At 33.5% G+C, this 21,920-nt stretch overlaps 4 protein-coding genes across 8 annotated transcripts in view; all 4 read right to left on the reverse strand.

Annotated features, from left to right (window-relative positions):
• Nucleotides 1-9,092, reverse strand: part of LOC136974209 (ras-related protein Rab-35-like) — an 81,787-nt gene extending 72,695 nt beyond the window's left edge. For 2 of the 3 annotated variants that reach the window (XM_067269032.1, XM_067269031.1), the window contains exons 1-2: nucleotides 9,007-9,089; nucleotides 8,865-8,923 (exon numbers count right to left, since the gene is read on the reverse strand). In XM_067269032.1, coding sequence (XP_067125133.1) covers nucleotides 8,865-8,923; nucleotides 9,007-9,086 — 139 coding nt within the window. In that variant the 5' untranslated portion in view covers nucleotides 9,087-9,089. Of the gene's footprint in view, nucleotides 1-8,864; nucleotides 8,924-9,006 lie in introns of all 3 variants that reach the window. The other variant, XM_067269033.1, reaches the window with a different exon arrangement.
• A 238-nt stretch (nucleotides 9,093-9,330) lies between these two features.
• LOC136974263 (casein kinase I-like) lies at nucleotides 9,331-10,449 on the reverse strand. The gene has a single exon (XM_067269100.1). The coding sequence runs from the start codon at nucleotides 10,401-10,403 to the stop codon at nucleotides 9,414-9,416; it is 990 nt and encodes a 329-aa protein (XP_067125201.1). The 5' UTR covers nucleotides 10,404-10,449; the 3' UTR covers nucleotides 9,331-9,413.
• A 1,283-nt stretch (nucleotides 10,450-11,732) lies between these two features.
• Nucleotides 11,733-15,013, reverse strand: LOC136974264 (protein unc-93 homolog A-like). 2 transcript variants are annotated; one of them, XM_067269101.1, is made up of 4 exons: nucleotides 14,717-15,013; nucleotides 12,558-13,693; nucleotides 12,219-12,486; nucleotides 11,733-12,153 (listed from the first exon to the last, which is right to left on the reverse strand). In XM_067269101.1, the coding sequence occupies exons 2-4, from the start codon at nucleotides 13,614-13,616 to the stop codon at nucleotides 11,924-11,926; spliced, it is 1,557 nt and encodes a 518-aa protein (XP_067125202.1). In that variant the 5' UTR covers nucleotides 13,617-13,693; nucleotides 14,717-15,013; the 3' UTR covers nucleotides 11,733-11,923. The 2 variants fall into 2 exon arrangements, with proteins under 2 accessions (XP_067125202.1, XP_067125203.1); XM_067269102.1 differs by lacking the exon at nucleotides 14,717-15,013 and adding an exon at nucleotides 14,316-14,365.
• A 1,944-nt stretch (nucleotides 15,014-16,957) lies between these two features.
• The window catches only part of aub (aubergine), an 80,297-nt gene continuing 75,334 nt past the window's right edge, over nucleotides 16,958-21,920 (reverse strand). For both annotated transcript variants that reach the window (XM_067269017.1, XM_067269018.1), the window contains exons 18-19: nucleotides 19,411-19,558; nucleotides 16,958-17,322 (exon numbers count right to left, since the gene is read on the reverse strand). In XM_067269017.1, coding sequence (XP_067125118.1) covers nucleotides 17,206-17,322; nucleotides 19,411-19,558 — 265 coding nt within the window. In that variant the 3' untranslated portion in view covers nucleotides 16,958-17,205. The remainder of the gene's footprint in view (nucleotides 17,323-19,410; nucleotides 19,559-21,920) is intronic.

The following is a 21,920-nucleotide window of genomic DNA, read 5'->3' on the forward strand; positions in this document are numbered from 1 at the left end:
GGATCGTCCAATTATCAATCTGGACTTCTATCAGAAAATACTTCGCTTTCGAATTAACCTCGCTCTCAACGTCGCCTCGATTTGGAATTCACCTCTCCTTCTTCGGTTAACATACGGGTTTTATACTGTGAGGTGACGTCACACTTGAGCTGGGTTACTCCCCTTATTTACATACTTAGTTGCTAACATTAACTTTCTTTTCTGGCAGCTTTAAGTTTCCGACAAAGCTTATAAATCGTTTACAAAATATTTATCATAATTTTTCTGGGATGTTTAAGACGGTTTATCAAGTATTTCTCTACTAGTGATTGTGGGGACTCCCCCCTCCATTTTTTTTTCTGCGGACTGTTACTTCCGCCGGGCAGCGCAAGTGCGCAAGATTTTTCCTACGGCGCTTATTTCTCCGTGAGTTGTTTTATCTTCATTTTTCATTACTAACAAGAGAGTGGTGGGGAACCTTCGTCCTAAATAAACATAAACCCCAAACAAAAGATAATAAAACAGAAATAATAATAAAATAAAAATAATGTTCGGACTCAGTTCCTTACAAGATGTTCCTTCAAAAAAGAGGGGTACCTATGGGTAGCCCGCTATCAGGAAACTTAGATGAAATTGTAGTGAGCCTTCTAGAAGCTAAGGTCATCTCTAAGTTCCTTCCCAATATTAAAGTATATAAGCGATACATCGATGACGTATGCATCATATGGAAGACAAGTTACAAGTGGAAAAGTTAACAGACACACCAATAGGCATAGCCTTAAAGTAGGGAAGAGATAGTGGGTGAAATGACGTTAAGAGAAGGGTGGGTGGAAAGGAGGAAAATTATGAGGGAGAAGGAAGTCTAGAAAGATAGAGGAGGAAGTGGAAGTGAGACACATGAGAGCCCTGCCAGGTACCATTTGTCAAGAGACAAATATAAATTACAAAACTTCCCACATAGGAAAAGAACAATTAAATGTAGCTATTTACAATGAAGTGCACTTTTACAATTGAACCAGGATTAAATAGTCACCACAGAAGTGGTGTTACAGAGTGGATGCAGTGAGACAGAGTTATCTGCAGAACCGAACAATGAAAGTGAATTATCATTGTGCCAGCATATTATAAAGGATCAAGATATCTGAATTAATATATATTAATTAAGCACAACCACTAATTTTAAACACATACTGTCATATTTATACTCAAATTCACATCAGGAACATAATACCAATATTTAAAATATCAGGGACTTAATCAAAATTAATATCTATTTGAAAATATATTTTATTAAATATTACAAATTACAGATAGCATGTAGCATTCTAGATATCGTAAGCAGGTATTTTGAGGTAAGCAGATAGATTTCTAGATATCATAAGCAGACATATTATATTTATATCGTAAAGTAAATAATATGCTATATTGTTAGTTCTTTTTCAGTTCATGTTCACTTTCTCATTGATAAAGACCAGCATGAACATTATTCTACTCTTTACTGGCATAATGTGACTTCAAATAAACAGAATTAATGCTACATTATCCTCCTGAATAATGCCATCTTCATAAAGCATCAATGAATAGGTCTACTTGTGAATGATCTTCTGTATAAATATTAAATAGAGAATCCTTCAGTATTTATAAGAAACTGAATAAAATTCAATGCATTACTCTCATTCGGCTTTGCAAAGCATATCGAACGGCTCCTACTGCGGCTCTACAGGTAATTGCAGGTGTGCTCCCCCTACATATTAGGGCCAAAGAAGTGATGTGGAATTGGTACTTAGGAAAAAATGAAATCACATATCAAAATGATGACAAAATTGTTGACTATATTCGCATTGGTCTTCTTCCTAACATGAGCATATCCCTCCTTAACAGGCTAGTCACAGAACGCCCATTGCCTCACGAAATCCTTAACACTCATCCAGCAAAATATTCATCCATTGCAATTAAATCTCTGGAAGATAAAGTCCCAGCTACTTACACGATTTTCATGGACGGCTTAAAACAAAATGATAAGGTAGGTGTGGCATATGTTATAATGAAAAATAAGTCAACAACTCCGATTTATACTGCTGGATACAGGCTAGAAAGCTTCTGTACAGTCCCTCAAACAGAACTGTATGCCATTTTTAAAGCTGTTAATCATCTTAGCAATATGGGGATTGAGAACCAAGTAATAAGGATTTGCAGTGATAGCCAAACCGCCATCCAAAAGCTCAAAAATCCAACATGTTACTTTTCTCATATGGTGTTTCATGAAATCCAAAACAACAGTAATTCAATCGTGTTAACCTGGGTAAAAGGACATGCAGGCTTAGCTGGCAATGAGGCAGCTGACAAACAAGCAAAGTGCAAATTCTTCCTCCCCTCCTGAGTTCAGCAACATTCCCTACACCAGTATCAAGAACACTGTTCATGCTACGGCTATCAGCCTTTGGCAGAGGGAATGGGAGAATGATAACACTGGAAGGATAACATTTTCCTTCATCCCCAACATAGAGACAAGACTTAAACTGAAGCATCTTTCCATCACATATACAAATACACAAATTTTTACCGGGCATGGCAACCTTGAAGCCTATCTTCATCGGTTTGGTCACAGAGACACTCCCTTATGCGGCTGTAACAACACCTCAATACAAGACGTTCATCATTATATATTTGACTGTGATAACTTCACACATGAACGAGAACCACTTCTAAGGACTGCACTCTTCCAAGGACTCAACTGGCCATGCAGAATGGACAACTTCGTGACAGATCAAAAACTTTTTAAAAGTCTCATGGACTTTCTTGCTTCAACTGGAGTGTTGGAATCTGACTCTCGTTCATCACGACAGTGAGTGCATTTGTGTAGTGTAAACTTTTCTTCAACAATTGATCACAAATGCATATAATGTAAATACTACCTAAGTCGCTTCCACAAAGTGTGGTGGGCGTGTGTTTGGTACATTTTCAATGTTACTAATGTACTGTTTGTTATTTAATCTCTGTATTTTTTCTTTTATTTTATTTTATTTATTTTGGTTTAATAAATCCGATGAAGACGCCCTTTACCTTAACTTTTCCGCCCCTATCCTATTTTCTGTATTTTCACCTTCGCCTTCTGCCTTCTTTTCTTTATTTTCAAGCCAGGTAATACCACTGAGTGCACCTGGTCTTCCGCCCCTGTCAGCTACAAGTGTACAAGTATTTATAAATTACAAAATGTGCAATTATATAAGTACCTGCTTTTTCTGAAATATTTCAAAATTTTCTATCATCTGTAACCTAAACGACAAACCTTTGGATGCATTTCATTCATCTTCCTAAGCTAAACAGAGTTATAATATTTAAACAGTAGATGGAGGATAAAAAGATGGCCTTCAAAAGAGCATATAAAACAAGATGGTGATGTTGGGAAGGAGGAGTATAATAGGGTATTAGAAGAGTATATAGGAGAGTCAAGGTGTGAGGTGTTAGAAAAGAACATTAAGGAGCATATAGCAAGGAGGCTTAAAAGATTATGTACAAGTTGGGAAAGCTTTAGAAATCAAACAATGAGCAATTTCTTCCCTATATACTTGTCTGTATTAAGACATATAAAGGTCTGCAGACCAATCATCAAAAGACAGACAACATCTATATATGTAATAGAATAGCAAGAACAGTTGGAAGGTCCTCTGATAATAGAGGTTTCATAGTTGATAACAGTTTTAGTTTGTTAAAAATAGTGATAGTTTAAGTTAAGGAACTTCCTCAGGATACAGCAAAAGTTTAGGAATTGAGATTTTAAGATCTTACTGGATTTAGTAGTATAAGCAGGATATTTTGTATTTAATCACATGAATTGAAGAGAGGGGTCTCTATAGGCTCTCAATTGGCATAAGTTGATTGTAAGAAAGATTGAAAAGAATCTGATGGAAGAAGTGAAAGAATGTGTAGAAATGATAGTTAGATATGTTGATAACATTTGTGTTCTGTAAAGAACAATAGCAAGATTGTAAATTTGTTGGTGTTCTCTGAAAGCAGTGTGGGGCTAGAACTGAAATAGGTCTAGTGGTCGAAGGAATTTGACTCATTTTCTAGATGTGAAAATGAGATAAGGAATATACAATGTTGGTCTATTTAGAATTACATACAGGCCAATTTATATACCAGTTATATCACACAGGACTCCAGACAGTATGTCCAAGTGACATATAACAACCTAGTTAGTATAGCACAGGCATGCACATCAAACAAAGAAAGTCTAAAGGAAGAGTTAGACCTTATACATACAACAGGTACCTCCTATGGATTAGAGGAAACAAAGATAGAATAGGTAAAACCAAAAAAAATAAAAGAGTAGATGGATGAAGAGAAGAGCAATAGGATCCCAATCCACTTTTCACAGTTAAAGAAGTGGAAAAAAGTAGTCTTTAAATGGAATAGGATAGTGTTTGATACCCTAAGAAATGGGAAATATAGGGTCAAGGGGTAGAGTAGAGCAGTGGTCCCCAACCCCCGGTCCGCGGACCGGTACCAGTCCGTGGTTCAAATGATACCGAGCCGCCCACGGAACATTAAATTATTTCCATTTTATTTACTGTGGTGTATTTCTCTCGAGTTTGTGCGACTTTCAATGGACGAGAGGTTAACTGGGAGCCGAGAGACGTAACCTAAAACCACGAGTTGAAATGTTAAATCACTTTATATTCATTTTTTGGTGTAACTGTATTTTATTTTGAAGGCATGCTTAAATACAATTAAATTAAAATTATTAAAACAATCAAAAATATAAGCAATCAACATCCCCCCTCAGTGGGCCATGGTAAAATTATCAAACGTCGACCAGTCCGCGGCGATAAAAAAGTTGGGGACCGCCGGAGTAGAGCATGTGTTTAAAGGATAGCAATAACAGAAAAAGGAGAAAAACATTGTACATTTGAACCATAAAGGGAAATTTGGCTAATTAACTACATGAACATAAGAAATGTAAATCAGAGTAACACATGAAAAGGATGTTGAGGTAAACTTTAAAAGAACCAAAATAATATTAGACATGAAGAAGGAGGAGAACATTATGATAGCCAAAAAATTTAAAATTTAAAAAGAGATCCTACATAAAACTGATTAATGTGAAGGATGACACTATGACTAGAGAAGGTGAAAATGGCTTTTTTTTGAGAAACTGATGAGAAAGATATTGGAATTTAAAAAGGCAGTAAAGATTAATGCAGTTTGAATGAAGATTAAACTTTAGGAAGCTCTTGGAAAATTAAGAATGTGGAGGTTCTCATTTAAATTTCAAAAGGTTCCATTTTGAATTTAAAAAGGTAGAAAAGGCATTCAAATTAGAAGTAGCATTCATTAAAATCTGGAACATCAAAAATTCGTTTTGAATCTGAAGATGGATAAGATGCATCAAAAAGAACTTACAATATCAATTATAGAAAATTTTGCAATATTCCAGAAACAAGTAGTTGTTATAATTTTATGAGAAATATGGAGTAATAGTAAAATGTATGATTTTGCCAAATCATATGACTTCTGAACTCTCAAACTCAAATGACTCTTTTGAATCTCATTACTATAAGAATTGTATTTCTTATTGTTTGAAGTACTTCAGTATAATGCCACACTCAATTTAGTACCAATATCAAACAAATGATAATACTACATCAAAGTCTGACTAAACATTTCATTTGTTATTCACAGAATAAGCTTCAATTAATTTCTACTAAATATAATCCAAAAGATTTCAAGCTTACAGGTTTGTTTGCTTTAAAATTCAACTTTTATCTAAAGATAAAATAAAGATAATATTTTATAAACATTTCTTTTGTCATAATAATGCAATCTAATACATATAAACAACAAATCCAATTCTAACGATTAAATGATAAAGCTAGATTATCAGGCTAGAACTTGGGTTAATTAATTATATATCCAATTAAATCAGCTAGTGGTTAATCCAGTTGCATCAATGCAGTCTAATTTATGAAAATGCACAGAAACTTGAAATATTCTACACTATTATATGTGTTTTTGTGATGTTATCAATGTTTATAAATGTCAAGGTATAATGCAAAATATGTGTCATTCAATAATGAGTCATTCCTTTAAATTAGTTCCTTTTTATAAATGAGGAACTACTCCATTTTTTAATTGAAATGTGTATTTCCTGTTAATCAAATTGACATTTTTTTTAATCGAAATATACTTGAAAAATTATCAATTAAAATTAACAACTTAAACAATACTCAACCTTAAAATTCCACAAACAATTAAATTAAATTGCATATTTGTAATAAAGTTTATCATTTTAATGATAAAACAATTTTAATTTAATTAATTTTTAGACTTACTTCAAACAATTTGAAATTAATTAAAGCATTATGTTCGTTAAAATTTACTAAAAGACAGCAAAATTCTTTCTAGATTAGAAATTTAGTTAATTAATTGTTATAAAATTTATTGCTAGTTTAATTATACTTAAAATTAATTTAAAAAGAACTTAATATATTTGAAATTTAATTTATGTATTCAGGTAAATAAATACATCATTCACTCCTGTATTATTGAACAGAAAATGTTTTAAAAATTTGGATTAGTTATCAAGCAAAACAGAAAGAAAACAGTCTAAAAAAAAGTTTGAATTTTATTATTATAAGAATTAAAATCAAGATTCTGACTGACTAATTTTTCAAATATCCCCATCAAATTTGTTCAAAGTGCAGAGTTTAAAAAATAAAGCATACCAAAACAATAACCGAAACTATTTATTTTAAAGTAAATTAAGTAAATATTGATTACTGAACTAACAGTTTCTAAATCTCATTCCGTTTCCAAGACTTCAAATTCTATTGCTACGCCATCAATAACTGTACACAATGCTTGTTAACAGAATAACACAATTCTTGTCCTCCTCAAAAGCAAAATCTTTGTATCGAAGCAGAATAACACAAAAGGATTTTATCCGATAACAATATGGCAAATTAATTTATATCTATACCTAATTAATTTGACCAAATGGCATAATTTAATCAAATTAATTGGGTCTTGAGACATTAGTTTGTCATTTGGTAAGAGCCATTTTTGTAATATTAACCGGCTATTTAACGAGTCATACACTTTATCTTGCACGAACTATTATTCAATTATATATATAGGTACATATAATTGTTTTTATAAGTTGCTGTTATATATATTCTAAGAACCATAATTAAATACGATCAAGGTCATACATATGTTGAAGATTTTATATATACAGTATTTATTATGCCAAATCTTATAAATTAATTAAAAATGTTAAAAGAACAATAAATAATAAGAAAAATAATAATTCAATAAAAAATTCATTACTTGCTTTTAGACAATAGAATTTTGTTACAGTAAAACACTCATTTTGAGAATAATATTTTACACAAATCACATTAAAATAAAATAGAGTTAAAAATCATCATTAACAATTCATTTACGAGTTATTAATAGAATAATTTATCATTAGCAGATTTTATCAGCTAAAATATAATGGAAAGACTATCTACAATTGATATTAAATACTTAAAATAAGAAATACTTAAATAATCTTTATAAGCCATTAAAAACTAAGCAAAATAAGACTTTTTTTTTAATACATCAAAGCTTAATACATTTAATTACAAATCTACTCGGTCCAGAATAACGAAAGCACCGGACAGCAGCAACTCTATTTTTATGGAAAATTTTAAATACAAACGAAACCTTTTATCCGGTAACGGCACTTCGACAAAAACTCGAGCGTTTTCGGCCTTCGCAGAGGCCCGCCTCGGGATTTTTAACTAAACCAATTTCGTTTGTATTTAATTAATTACCTCGGTAATTTGTGAAGAACATAGTCATAATAGAAAATTTTAACAAGTATTCGGAGCACTCGACGGTACTCTTTGTACGTTATTATTCGGACACGACAACGAATCTCGTCTTCGCTCTCGTCGCCATTTAGTCCACTTAAAACTCAAACGACGTACCGTCACATCACGCACCCACCGTTAGCACGACGACCGGGAGTCGTCCGCAGATTCTTAATCACGTATATAATTTCACACAAATTTATTAAATTATTAACAGATTCCTTCCTTAATTCGATACATTTACTATATATATAGTAAATGTAACGAAGAATATAAAACATATATATACGTACACGTTTTATATTTTTTGGTTAATATTACCCCTTAGGTAGCCAAGATCACGGCTCGTCTCTAATTCCGGCAAGGAAACGGCAGGACGCACGTTCTAACCTAACCTAACCTAACCTATTCTAATAAATTACCGTAATTATTAGCAACCAAATTATTAGAATAGGTTAGGTTAGGTTAGGTTAGAACGTGCGTCCCACCATGTTTCTTGCCGGAATTAGAGACGAGCCACCGTCTCGGCTACCTAAGGTAACATTAACCTATTTTTTAATTCTTACCACCAAGCAGACACCGAGAAAGCCTTTTTGACGAGCCGAGTTCGGCCGGACGCACGACGGGGCTCGACCCGTCCGGATTCGATTCCGGATCGCCCGGAGCGGTACGCCGTCACCTTTTAACCGCTCGGCCGTCGAAATCGTTAACGGTAATATTAATTTTAATTAATTTTTAGTAATTACCGGTAGGAGTTACCTTTAGGTCTATTTATATATAAACATACACACACAAATTAACTAATTGTCACAGTCTAGGGGAGTCTAAAATTTAGGGGGTCCAAACTCCTCATTCAGAGTTGCATTTGTTTATTTTGTATAAAAATGATAATAAATAATTTAAATTTACTTATTAAAGTGGAAACAATTAACATGTAGAGGATACGAGTGAACGTAGGCATAAAACAGATCTTAATTGTAAAAATACCTGATTCATAACAATGTAATGTATTTGAATACTCACCACTGTCTCCTATAATCAACAGTTTGAATAGATGATCATACTCTTTAGCCATTTCTCTACTAAACAAAACGGTAAGACACCATTAACGTTAATTAAATACAATAAAACGCGTTAAAAATTAATAATATTTAGGCAAATTTACCGTTTAATGTTTGGATGACTTCTTCGGTGTTGATTCACCGATCTGACACTAGAGGGCAACACTGTTTGATTAAAGTTCATAATGTACAGTACAGTACGTCTGGAAAGTTACATTTTCATTTAAAGTTATAACGAATAAATTAAATTTTAAAAAGTGTTTATTAATTTATTATTTATTTTTATGTAATTTATTTAATTAATATTAAATTATTTATTATGTTATTAATTTAATTCTCGATGAAATATGTATTTTGACTTAAACCTTGCTTTAATAAATAAAATATTAATTACAAAAACACAACAACAGAAGAATAAATTGGAGTTTATAATATTTTATTTATATTCGATTTAAATTTTATTTATATAATTTTCTAAAAATTCATTTTTAAATTTCGAATGGTTTGGCTTTTAATAATCGCCGCCGACGAATGTATGGTTAATGGATTTTTCCTTTGTTTTGTTTGAAGAAAAACTCTTGTATTTTTGCTTAGAGTTCTTCCAATCGTAATTATAATCGTGAGAATAGTTTAGTGAATGAAACAATGTAGAAAACAGCGTACGAAGATACGTATAGTCGGGTATCTGCTCGAATCCTAAACTCCTACAGTACTTCAGATAAATGGCAAATTCTTCGGGAAAATGTCTGCATAATACTTCTATAGGAATCGAGATTTTCTTTTCTAAAATTCTTTCGCATTTCTGTATTGCTGTAACAGCGTGTAGATTTTGCCATGGGAGATTTCCTCGATTGAAATACATGAACACGTACCCTAGCGATTCCAGATCATCGCGACGGCTTTGCTCGATCCCTCGATGAGCATTAATGCTGGCATACCTCGCTGTTCCTACAATCTTTCTAAATCTACCATAATTAACACGTTTAGGCTTAAATGTACACTGTTTAGCTAATCCATAATCAATTAAATACACCGTGTCACAAGAATTGAAGGAACCCATCAAGAAATTATCCGGTTTAACGTCGCGATGGATAATATTCTTCGAATGGACGTATTCTAAACGAGAAATCATCTGATTAGCCAACATTAAAACTGTTTTTAAACTAAATCGGTAGTTACAGTAGGCAAACAAGTCTCCTAAACTTGGTCCTAGAAGTTCCATAACTAAAGCATCGTAACCTGTATTATTACACTCGTAACATCTTATGCGAGGAATTCCGGTTCCTTTCTTTAAAATATTATAAATCTTGCACTCCGATAGCAAATTAGAAGGCTTTCCAATACAATTTCTTTCTAATTTAATCGCAACTTTTTCGCCATTGTCCCCATCTTCCCCGATGTAAATATCTCCGAAGGAGCCTTTTCCTAATTTTTTCGATAAAATATACTTTCCACCTATAATACTTTCTGGTTTAACTCGCGACACACTTGCCGATCCCATTCTTCTTAACTCTTAATTATAACCATTGCTATTATAATTACAACTAAAGTATAGTTACAAGAATAGAATAATATTGTTACGTTATAACAGAATAATAATTTTTGTGTTTGTAAATAAAAATTATAATGAATCCAGCTTAAATTTTTTTCTCGTTCATACCTAACTATTCAGGTCGATTGAGTCACAAATCTGTTTAAATGTCTAACTAGGATTAAAACGAAGTGACGGGATAAAGCAACGCAACACATCTTCTTTAACCATTGAGTCGCGTACGACTATTGGCGACTTAGTAGACGAGTTTCCTTCGGCGAGTTCCGTGTAGTGCCCAGTCTTTCAGGTATTACACAACACAGCAATACTCTAAACAGTATATCCAGAGAGGACATTCTACGGAAAACTGGTCCAATTTAGGATGCGTGGAGAAAACACGAAAGCACCACGTTAGCCAGACGCAAAGCCCGAACAATGGAACTAACGAAGATAAAACCACTGAACATTGGAGTGTTCGATGGTTTTATCCTTTTTTCCAAATGCTTTTTTTCGATCGGGCCCATAATGGAACGGTTGGGTCGTAAAGGATAGAGCCCAACATATCCGGGAGAGACCACTCTTGAAAAATTCCTGTGGATTTTCGACCTACCCGAATTCTATCCGGATATATTACCCGAAATGAACGTTTCATCATCATTACCATCATTCCCACCAGCCACCGAATGGATAAAACTGCCGAGCATCAGTCGCGGGTTCGCGCCTGACCAACGGGCGGCCGCTTGGAGTTTTCTTTTCTTATCTAACACCTAAATACGTGCCAGTTTCTCGTAGAAAGATCTCGTGGGAGCGATCTCCTCTCGACAGACCGCTCGTGATTTGCGATGCAATATCCCATCATATTAAACGAAGCCATCGTCTCCTCTTACATATTACTACAAAAGAGGAATACAATTGCAAAGGAACACGATACATCTTAGACGGCCGGGTGGCCGCTGTCAAAGCGGCAGCCTACCGCTCTGGAGGTCGAATCCAGACGGAATTTTTCGGGTCCATCACCATTTAGCGTGAAACAACGAAGTAATAAAGCGGCATTTTCGGTTATTCGTATCGCTACTGACAATTATCACAATTGTACAAGATAAAATACCGTTTAATTTTACTAATAAACGGAAAATTGAATCTCAAACTTTAAAGATAAAAATCTGAAATGTTTAATAGGTTTTTGTTAAGAATTATGCTAGAACAAGAGTTCGAACCCGACCCTTTTTCTCGACACCTCAGTTATTCGTAAATATTGTAATTTTGAAATATTTTAAAATCGAAATTCGAGAGAAAATATGCTTTTTATGAATATTTATTTACACTTTTGTTTCTTCGAACGAGTACTTTAACCAAGAAAAATTTACAAGACAGCATGAAACACGATAAAATCTCTGCCAAGAATTTAAACTTGCATTGTGACCGATATGTATCTTTATTCTGTGCTTCACAAGACACGAAACAACACGTACGATATTACTTATTATATGTCACAGCACAGCTGTCCTTTCTTGAGTTTTATTTTGCTGATGAAGACGATATTCTGCCAAACTGTATGGTCCAATAGACAAAATGAGCGTGGATATTAAAATATACAATTTAATTTCGGTGCAGAGATAAAAGCTGGATGCAAATGCCAATGACAAAGCCAGGCTCAAAATACTGTAATGGGAGAGCAAAGCGGGGTGGAGATCGTTGCCGGATGTCTTGATGATAAAAGCTGAAATAAAACGTTGATAATTAATTGAATTTACTGTTATAAAATCATAAAAGAATGGTACTTACACGTAGTCAGTGCCTCCCAGATTGCACTGCACACTCCCCAAATGGCTGCGATGATATTGAATATTACAATATCTTCTTTGATAGGTCTCCATAACCATAAAATTGTAAGCAATCCTCCGTGAAACGAAAAACCCACGAATGCAATTATTAATCGATTGATACATTTAGGTACCTGATAAACGAGGAAAGCACTTAAAGTATGTGTCAATCCCATTATCATCAAGGCGTAACCTACAGCTTCCATTCCTAAATAGCAACTGACGTAAGACTAGAAGTAAATGAAAAATAAATGTTGAATTCAATTAAAAATCAGTGAAATAATTAAAGCAAAGTACATACCCTTGTAAAATCAGCAACTATAAAACCGTACTGTAGACCGTAGAAGAAAATAAGTGGAAAAACCAATCTCAATTGAGGATCGATAAAGGAGAGAAGGTAACTTTTTGCTGTTTCTACAAATGTAACTCTCTCCGCTCCTTCTTCTCGTATGTCAAATTTATCCAGAAGACTAGTTGCTAATGCCACACCAACAAATGCTAAACCTAAATAAACACTTATCAACATCAAAGAGACGTTAGAAGGCACGATGAAGGCAAATGGTATGGAATTTCGAAACACTTCCCACTTTTTACAATGATCGGCGTTACACAAAGACGGATTGACCATTGTTCGGGATAAAGATGGATTCGCAACATTCGCAGGTGGAGAGAAGTCCGAATTCGGCGCATGAGTAAGTTTAGGGCCGGTCGGATAGATATAAATATCGTCGCCGTAGTGAAGCAACAGTGACGTCAATAAATTACCCCATACTTGACCGGAGTTGATAAAAATGGTGAAGTGCCCAAACTGACGTCTTATCGTTAACTCGCGGCTGACGTCTGTAGAGCGAGCTGTCAATTTACCAGCAGTCTGTACCAGAAATGACGTCGAAGCGCAGCGTAGCGGGCCTAAAAGTAGCCCTAAAAGTATACCGGCAGCCGTAAGGGTATATATACGAGGATAAAAATAAACGGTGATATATAGGGCCGTCATGACGAAAGATACCACAATAACCCAATTGGGTGTTAATCTATTGACGAAGAATTGGCTGTAGAGGGGTGATATGGCAGCCACAGCGTACACGCAGATTAGTGATTTAATACCGATGCCACTTTCTATAAACAAAGAACTTAAAATATTTTGTAACGCCGCAAATGACGTACACACGAAAGTAAACGATATGCCTAATATAACGGTCCATCCTATTAGTTGATTTTTTGTCAATTGTTGTTCTTGAGGCGAATGCTGATTGGATGACGTATTGTTTTCCGGGTTATTTCTGGTTTTCGAAACGGCTTTAGCGATTGGACGAGGGGTCAAAAGCGTTTCACTCGATCTCATTATTGGAGTCGACAGCATCGTTGCGTGCAATTGTTCAAGCGGAATAGAAATTCTGCTCAGTATCTTTCCACGATTTTTCCATTTTGTCCGAACACCTGAATAAAATACAATACAATAAATTAGCATTATTAAAATTAATCTGTGGCGGTTACTATACGAGTACAGTAGTTCATTAATACGGTAGCTGCGATTAATGATATATTTAATTCATTAGAATCATCGAAAATATTCTATTTAAGTGCTTAGACACTGGATAACCCTTTTAACTCGATGAAGAGCCATGCTATTGCTTGAAAATTTTGCATTTTCTGCTTAATTTTTAATTAATTAACTTAAATTAAGCAAAATTTCTAAGCAATAACATTTCTCTTTGGTTAGTTAATTAGGATAATAGATTTTAAACAAGTCAGAATCACTAAAAAGTATTCTCTAATTAAATATATAAGATAATTTAGTAGTAATTAATTAGAAAATGCAATATTTCTACATAATAGCTTCGTACATAAGCAATTTCTCCAGCCCAGTAAGGTAACTTACAATTAAAGTAATCCAAATTAACAAAACTCGCTTACTTAAGATCCTTATATGTATTACAGACACGTTAATAAATTACCTAATTATAATTAATATGCAATAAACGGTCTTTAAATGCTCGTAGGATAATTATATTTAGTGCTCCGACGATAAATGGCACACAACACCAGCAACGTACTGTACCTCAGGTAACATAATGTGCACGGTGCAGTTCTCATTTAATCCACACCCCAAAAAAGATCGATGTGCAAGCAATCGCCATCTGCTTATACCCAATTTTTGATACAAACAGATCGAACTACACATTGTACAATCTACCAAACCACTAAATCCGCGGCGTTAAACCCCCAGTAAAACCACAAAATCCGAGGATTAACGAATGATTTTCCTTATTAAGTAAGTGACAACGTATTGCAAACGAGCAATAAAGGTGAACGGCGTAAAAATGTACCCTTTACAATCCATCAATCCCGACTGTCGGAGGGAAGCACAGACGACCTTTTCCTTAAATAATAATCAATTTTGGCACAAGTAAACCTTAAATTTAAAGCAAGGATTGTCGGAGGAAGACGAGAGGAACTTACCTTACATTAGTGGAGACGTTATAAAGAGTGTCTAATTACACTCGAACGTTTGACAAGTCACTTTTCTTTTACGGTGCAGGACGACATGCCAGATAGGAATAGCTTAGACTGTACTCGAGAATCGATCGTAACGATCGATACAGTCTGGTCACGCCTAGAGCTGACTTTCTAATTCTGTTGTTGGTAGTGACGTGCGATCGGTAACTCTCTAGGTGGGAGCGAATTTATTGACTATACGCATCCCGTCGACTGTTCTAAACACTAATCTTTAAGTAGAACGGCGTATCCGCGGGAGTAAAAAAACTGGAAATAAATGGCTACCGTCTGTAACTTGGCTACATTCACTTCACCGTTAGTGTTTCGCATCCTTGGAAACGGTGACTCGACGAAATTTCCAGCGCAACGAAGAAAAACAAATCACGTGTTAAAGTTCTGTTCGAGCTTCCACATTCTTGTGATAATTTTAGATTATTGATTACATTTTCCCCTTTTTAATTGCAAGTAATAAATTAACACGAAGAGATTCATTTAAGTGCAGTTACTTCCATTTTCGTGTGATAATTCAATTGAATTTTAATTAATATTTCTGAATTTTTAACTTACTCTTTTTAAATTCATAACTATGAATTTTTTCCTTTCTGAATTGGAAGCTAGCAACTCAAAGAATGGAAAATTTGTGAACTCTTGTTGTTTTATAAAAATAATTTTCGAAATTACGTAAAGTTCTTTCCAAAAATTTGGAAAATTGAGGAGAAAATTAATTTTTGCCAGCAGAACCTTTAAAAAAATTTGCCATCTCACATAAGGATAATTCGGGAGTTGTACCCTTTCAAAAATTTACTGTGCACTCTATACACACACACACACACATATATATATATATGTGTGTGTGTGTGTGTATGTACCACAATATTGCATTGTATACAATATTAATTTACTGCAAAGTTAAAGAACCTTTTTTACCATAGGCCTATACAACACAGAACACAGTATAAACTAAAAAATACATCGTCTTATGATCCAAACCTCCACATTTCACAATATTCTTACAAATTAACCATTCACTGCGTTAAACTTGTGTAATCTTTACGGTATTAAATAAATATTTTACTACGTTGTATATTGTTTTTCTGTAACGCGACAACCATAAAACGAAGCCATAACACAGCTAACGTTGAAGCGAAACTAAACGTGGCCGAGTGTCGTGTTTCCGAAGGTAATAAGATGGGATGAGCTTACGCAGAGGAAGCTGCTTTTACATCAATTGCAGCACCAGCCAAAGTTCCATAATGGTCAGTTTTAGTACCGTTTTACTATCCCCCCACCAGAGTTGATTGTATTTCGACTACTTAGCATGCAGGGTTGAATAGGAGTTTTATTTACCATCAGATGGTATGATGAGTTATTTATAAACAGAGAAGTTTTTAGCTTAAACAAGTAAAAATTGTGTAGGATTAATCATCCTGTGACGCAGAATTTAAAATTTAAATCCTAGTCATTCGGGCATGGATACTGATGAGGCTGGTTGAGCTAACAAAAACAAAGCGCCATTTCTTCCCTACCAGTAACACCACAAACTAAATTTGTGATACATTTGGAAAATATTTTTATGTAGTTATACTAAAATAGCTTTTATTCTGTGAATTAACCATTCGTGGTGCAGTTTCTCTATTACATAAATGGTTATTACCATTTTTTTTCAATTAAAGTTATTAAAAATATTTCATGCTGAAATTTGTATTTTTGATTAAAAAAAAAGTCACATTAAAAGATAAAATTCTCTTTATTAAACTTAAAATATTTCACGGATATTTTTTAAGAATATAAAACAGACAAGACAAACACGAATTACAATTAATTCACAAACTGAACTTTTGGAGAAAGCAGGAAACAGATCCAAAATATTTTCATCAGAAACATCAACTTTTATTCGATAAAATTCCTTTCTATCAAACAAATTCCTCTGACATTTCGCTTTAACATTAATTTGAATTATGGTAAACAAAACAAAGGAAGAAATAAAAATGGGTGTGAACCCATGTACAATTTCCACGAAATTTCTTTTCCCAACAACTTAGGAACAACAAATTTTTGGATTATTATAAAAAATTGCTTTTATACCTGAGTAAACGAGACCAATCGTATAAAAATACTCACGGAGTAAGATTTTTGGACCGGCGCGGTCCGGTTCCGTTCGCGGCGGCCTCGGAGCCGTGCGCCCCCTTTGGAACGGAGGGAAGGCGGAACATTTTATCCTCTTAAATGCATTTGATTCTGCAAAATGGTCCCACTGTTAACGACAAAGAAATCCACGCCAAAGTTTAACTAAAATTGTTGATACCGGAAAAAAACTTCTTACAATTTCATTTGAATTGTTAAAAAACATAGATGATTATAGGTGAAATACAACTTGTATTTAGACTTTATTAATAAATGAAATTATTGGCAGACTTAAAAGAAAGGATTATGTTAAAACAGATTAAAAATGTTCACAAGTAAAACAATGTATCTGCCAACTGTTCGGCGTGATCTTTATGAAGCGACTGCCCAGAAAGGAAGGCCAGCTTATGTGCATATTGGCATGGAGCTGGAACTCTAATTGTTCCCTATAAAAAAAAAAAAAAAGTTAAGTGCATGATTTTCTTTTAAAAAAAAAATATAAATTATTTTTAACAATTTTATAAAAGCTTAATATAATTTACTTGTAATTTGATTAGCCACTTACATAAAGCTATGGCAGCAATTTACTCACAAAATTAATAATTGATCTTTGTTAAAAGTGAATAATCATTTACAAGTTTCAATGATATTATATTAAATTGTTTCGTTTAAGGTTCTTAAACAAGAGACTTTGGAAGGTAACTAAGCAACAGATATTTCAGAGGAAGAACAAAAATGTAAAGTATTTTAAAGATCAAATTATGTAAAAATTGCACATTATGACATTAAACAAGAATCTGTGTCAAAATTAATACAAAAATGTTATTTGTCCAATTAAAATACTCAAGAGGAGAAATGGCTGGTCAAAGTAAAAACGCGGGCAGAGGAACCACTAAGGAGGGTGCACACGTGCAATGTGGCAAGGAAAAGCAGCAGAATGGTGTTGCTTTTTTCGCCACTTTCGCGTGCCGCAAAAACCGGTCGAATTCTATCTTTTGTGGCGACCGCCGCCGAGATGCATTTCTATCGACCAATAACAGTTTGTCTGGTAGTCACGTGAAAAAATACAATAAAGTGGTGTTTTAATGGCAAAAAGTTTGACGTGGTGAACGGAAATAACTAACATCGGAATAAAGAGGAAAGGACAATAAATTTAACATAAATTCTACACAAATAATCATATATAATTTGATTCAAAGAACAAAACAACCGAATCTTACTCGAAATAGTATTCTTTATCGAGAGATTTTAATCGAGGAATAAGCATATTTTGTACGCCCGTTGTTTCTCGATCCAAAAAATATCTATTCCAAAATCTTCGACAAAATTTTCTAGCTAAATAAAGCAAGCCGTACAAAAAATTCATAAACACAAAGATAGTGGCAGTGTCGGTATCGTTCGCCATCTTGAATATCGAACGCATGTGCCGAAATGTAAGCGGATTGCCGCTCGTGTGGTTGTGCTGCTACCAAGGACAGGTAAGCCACCAAGAAGTTGTTCAACTTTTCCAGCAACATATTTAATAGCATCAATTCCCTAATAAACAAACCTCCCTGCAAAATTTCACAAAGTTTTGATAAAAAGCACAGGAGTTTTTAAGCTTCAAACAGAGTGAACAAAAGTGTGCTCCCCACCCAGAAATTAACATCCATACATATATAAATTACTCCCAATTTTTTTTTGTATTTTGATGTTTCAAGATGTCCTAAATTCAAAAATGCAAAAATCTGGAAGGGTTATTTTTTGTCTGTTTGCCATACTTTTCCTCTGTTATATATAACAGCCAGGAAAGTAAAAATGCTTATCTATAAAAATTGAACCTTTTCCACTAGGAAGTTTAATCTAAAATTTTACATTTTAGTATCCAAAGAGAAAGCTTTCCTTTTTGCCTTTTTTTTTTATTGCCCAACACTGCAAATTAAGATTTCAAAAAATACAATATTTTAATAGTATTTTTTAAAAAATCAGTGCAATGAAAATGTTTTAACTTTCTAAACTGTTCTCATATTGAAGGAAAAATTCATGATGCAGCAAAATCACAATGAAATAAATATAGTAGAGAGTCGTTTATCCGATTCAATTGGGGACCGGGGTTGTTCGGATAACCGATTATGAACGAAAAAATATATTGACCTGTCCAACGTTGAAATTTTTCTCCGTCGCATGTCGCTTCGTGTCGAATTTTCGTCGATTTTAAGCCTAACGAAAATTTTTATAATAATAATCGAGGCTATTGTATCGTTAAAAATTATTTCTTTATTTTGTACAAAGTAAATATATTAAAAAGTATAAAAATAAAAATTATACTTTAGAAGTAAATCTAGTATCAAAAAAGTTTGATTTGGCACGACGCAGTCCGACTGGAAAGCGTTCGAATAACCGGGGTTTGGATAAATGACTCTCTACTGTATTGCTTTTAGTAACATTTCGGGTATATTCAAATTTAATCAAAAACAAAGTTTGCATGTTGTAATGCTAAGTGATATGTTAAAAATTATTAAAATATATAACATGCAGTATAAAACATTACTTACTGGCCAATTGAAATACAAATGACATAGTTTATATGTCAATCGTTGAATGTGTTCGGGAGGCAAACCACTAGTGTCAAATATCACATTATATTGTGTTGGAGAGACTGTCCCTTGTGAAACACTCTGTGATACCAAGAAGAAATCGTATCTAAAAAAAAGTTAAAACATTACAGATAATTCATTGCTTTAGCATTATAAAAATGATATTTAAATTTAAAAAAAATACAAACTATGAAAGCAAGGCAAAACATTTGATTTTTTTTTTCTTGTCAAAAGTGTAGTACTAATAATTTTCTGATTTTGACTGTTGCAAGGAAGTTCTTAGTACTGTACATCTATTCAAAAACTTATACATAAACATCACCCTTTGTTTAGACACTATGACTAGCAAAACAAATGTTTGCCACTTTCTTATGGCAAAATTAAAATGTACACATGGAAACTACTAATGTGGTGGTTGAATTTTTAACAAAAAATTTTACACTTTTCACACTCAACATATAGTTAACATTTGTCATCTTGCACTTTTTCCTATTCCCAACACTAAAGTTGAAGCCACAGAGAACTCTTTTCCTGTCCACAACAGTAGTGATCAAAGCATCGGAGGCAATTCTGAAGAACAGCTCAAAATGATATATAGTTGGCACAACTACGGTTGGCTGTAATTTGTAAATTGATAGGACAATAGGTCTTTTTTGTTAATTTATAATCAATAAATATTAATATTTAACTGACGATAATAATGCTAGTATAATTAAACACACTCACTCAATCCCTTTTCGAGACAAGGTGAAGCCCAAGGGAGTAAATAGGCATGCAACGATTCTATCACTCCTTAAAAATGTAAAAAATGAACCGAACCATGGATCAACTATAGTTGCACTGACTATACTACTACACATCTTCAAAGTCTGGCAGAAATGAAAGTTAATTGAATTCCAAGAGGAATACTTTTGAAAAAGCTCATCATAGTTGTTATCCTTCTTGGGCATAGCAATGTCCTTGTTCAGGCTCCTATACAGAGCCCTTCAAACTTTGCAATAGCAAGAGCTAATGTGAAACAAGTTTAGCTGGAAATAAATGATGGGAAAGCTAAGATGTTTCTCAGGTCCAGAAAATGCATTTTGTTTTCCAGGCACAAAATAACCTGTGTAAGCATTTAAATTGTTAGACATAACACCAAGCTATCTTAGAGAGAACCACTTGAGATTGAAGCAATTTGCAGACCACATCTCATTTTATTGCACATAGTAAACAAATAAACAACTACACTTTCAGATATATTGTGTTTCAATTGATTTGATTTCAATTTTAATTTAAATTAATTGATTGATTTTATTTTCAGTTTTGGTTTAAAGGCCAAAGTTTCTTACTTTTTATTTTTACTGGCTATTTAGTATTAATAAATATTAGATATTATTAGTATAATATATAATAGTAATAAATTTTTGTTATTTAATTTAAGTTAAGCACCTTTAAAAATGAATATGTGAATGTCAATTAATGCAGTTCTTATTAATTAATTTCATTTAGATTCAATTGCAACTTGTACCAAAAAACAGAAGTAGATCTTACTCCCATGAGCATTAAAAAATAATTTGAACAACATTATTGATGATTTGTGTTGCAACATCTAACGACACAAGGCAAATCTCAGCACCACTAACTTCTGAACCTGTAGCCTTGTTGCTGATTGGTTGGGCCATAGACTTTCTTCAACATAGAAAGTATAGGAAGTTGACCGTCGGTGGCCAGCTCTGCCGAATAGTTTGTTTGGAAACATAGTTATTGTATGGTACCCGGAAAAAATATGGTGTTCAAAATTTTGTTCTTAACCCAAGGTTTGACTGTATATAGAAAAATATCCAGTTATGAATATCAAATTTTCTCATTGTGGCCTGTAAAGATGCAAAATATCATATTACAGTTGGCTTGAAAAAACACAAAATATCACATTACAGGTGGCAGTTAACGTGTTAACAGTGTTCTGCAACCGGTGTGCCGTCACAAGATTAAAGATGTGATGTGAACTTTTACATATTCTATTAATTTCAAGTTTTATTTATATAATTTTATCATGGTTGCTGTTTTTTATGCTTGTACAGTGGGTGATCAGTTAACAAACATAATCCGTTCCAAGACTTTGTTCGTAAAACTTATGGTAAGCCGATAATCGGCTTACCATAAGTTTTAGTGGGAATTTAATTAATTCGTTCTGGAGACCCCAAAAAATAAAAAATATATACTTTCTTACGTTTTTTATATGTAATAATAAAAATACATATATACAGTCTTGCATTTTTATTAGCCATGTTTTTTCCATTTGAGGGGGTTAAACAATCTGTCTAATGTCGATTGCTTCTTTCTCTTCTTCAGGATTTTTCAGAAGTAATTAATAGTATTGTAATTGTAGAAATTCCCAAGCCTCAACCTGGTTTGGATGCCATTCTAAGACCGTTGTTCTGACATCCCCCTCCTTTTTCAAAAGATGTTTAATAGCAGATATTGGA

The sequence above is a fragment of the Centruroides vittatus genome, unplaced genomic scaffold (genome assembly GCF_030686945.1).
Source record: "Centruroides vittatus isolate TY-2023 unplaced genomic scaffold, ASM3068694v2 contig_345, whole genome shotgun sequence".
In the NCBI taxonomy this organism is placed as follows: Eukaryota; Metazoa; Arthropoda; class Arachnida; order Scorpiones; family Buthidae; genus Centruroides; species Centruroides vittatus.

Bases quoted from the DNA above. Each gene is read 5' to 3' on its own strand.
- LOC136974263 (XM_067269100.1), bottom strand. From the start codon at position 10,403: ATGGGATCGGCAAGTGTGTCGCGAGTTAAACCAGAAAGTATTATAGGT.
- LOC136974264 (XM_067269101.1), bottom strand. From the start codon at position 13,616: ATGCTGTCGACTCCAATAATGAGATCGAGTGAAACGCTTTTGACCCCT. The intron at 12,487-12,557 runs GTATGTACTTTG...ATTTACTTCTAG, and splicing joins TAGTTGCTGATTTTACAAGG to TCTTACGTCAGTTGCTATTT. The intron at 12,154-12,218 runs GTAAGTACCATT...GTTTTATTTCAG, and splicing joins CTGGGAGGCACTGACTACGT to CTTTTATCATCAAGACATCC.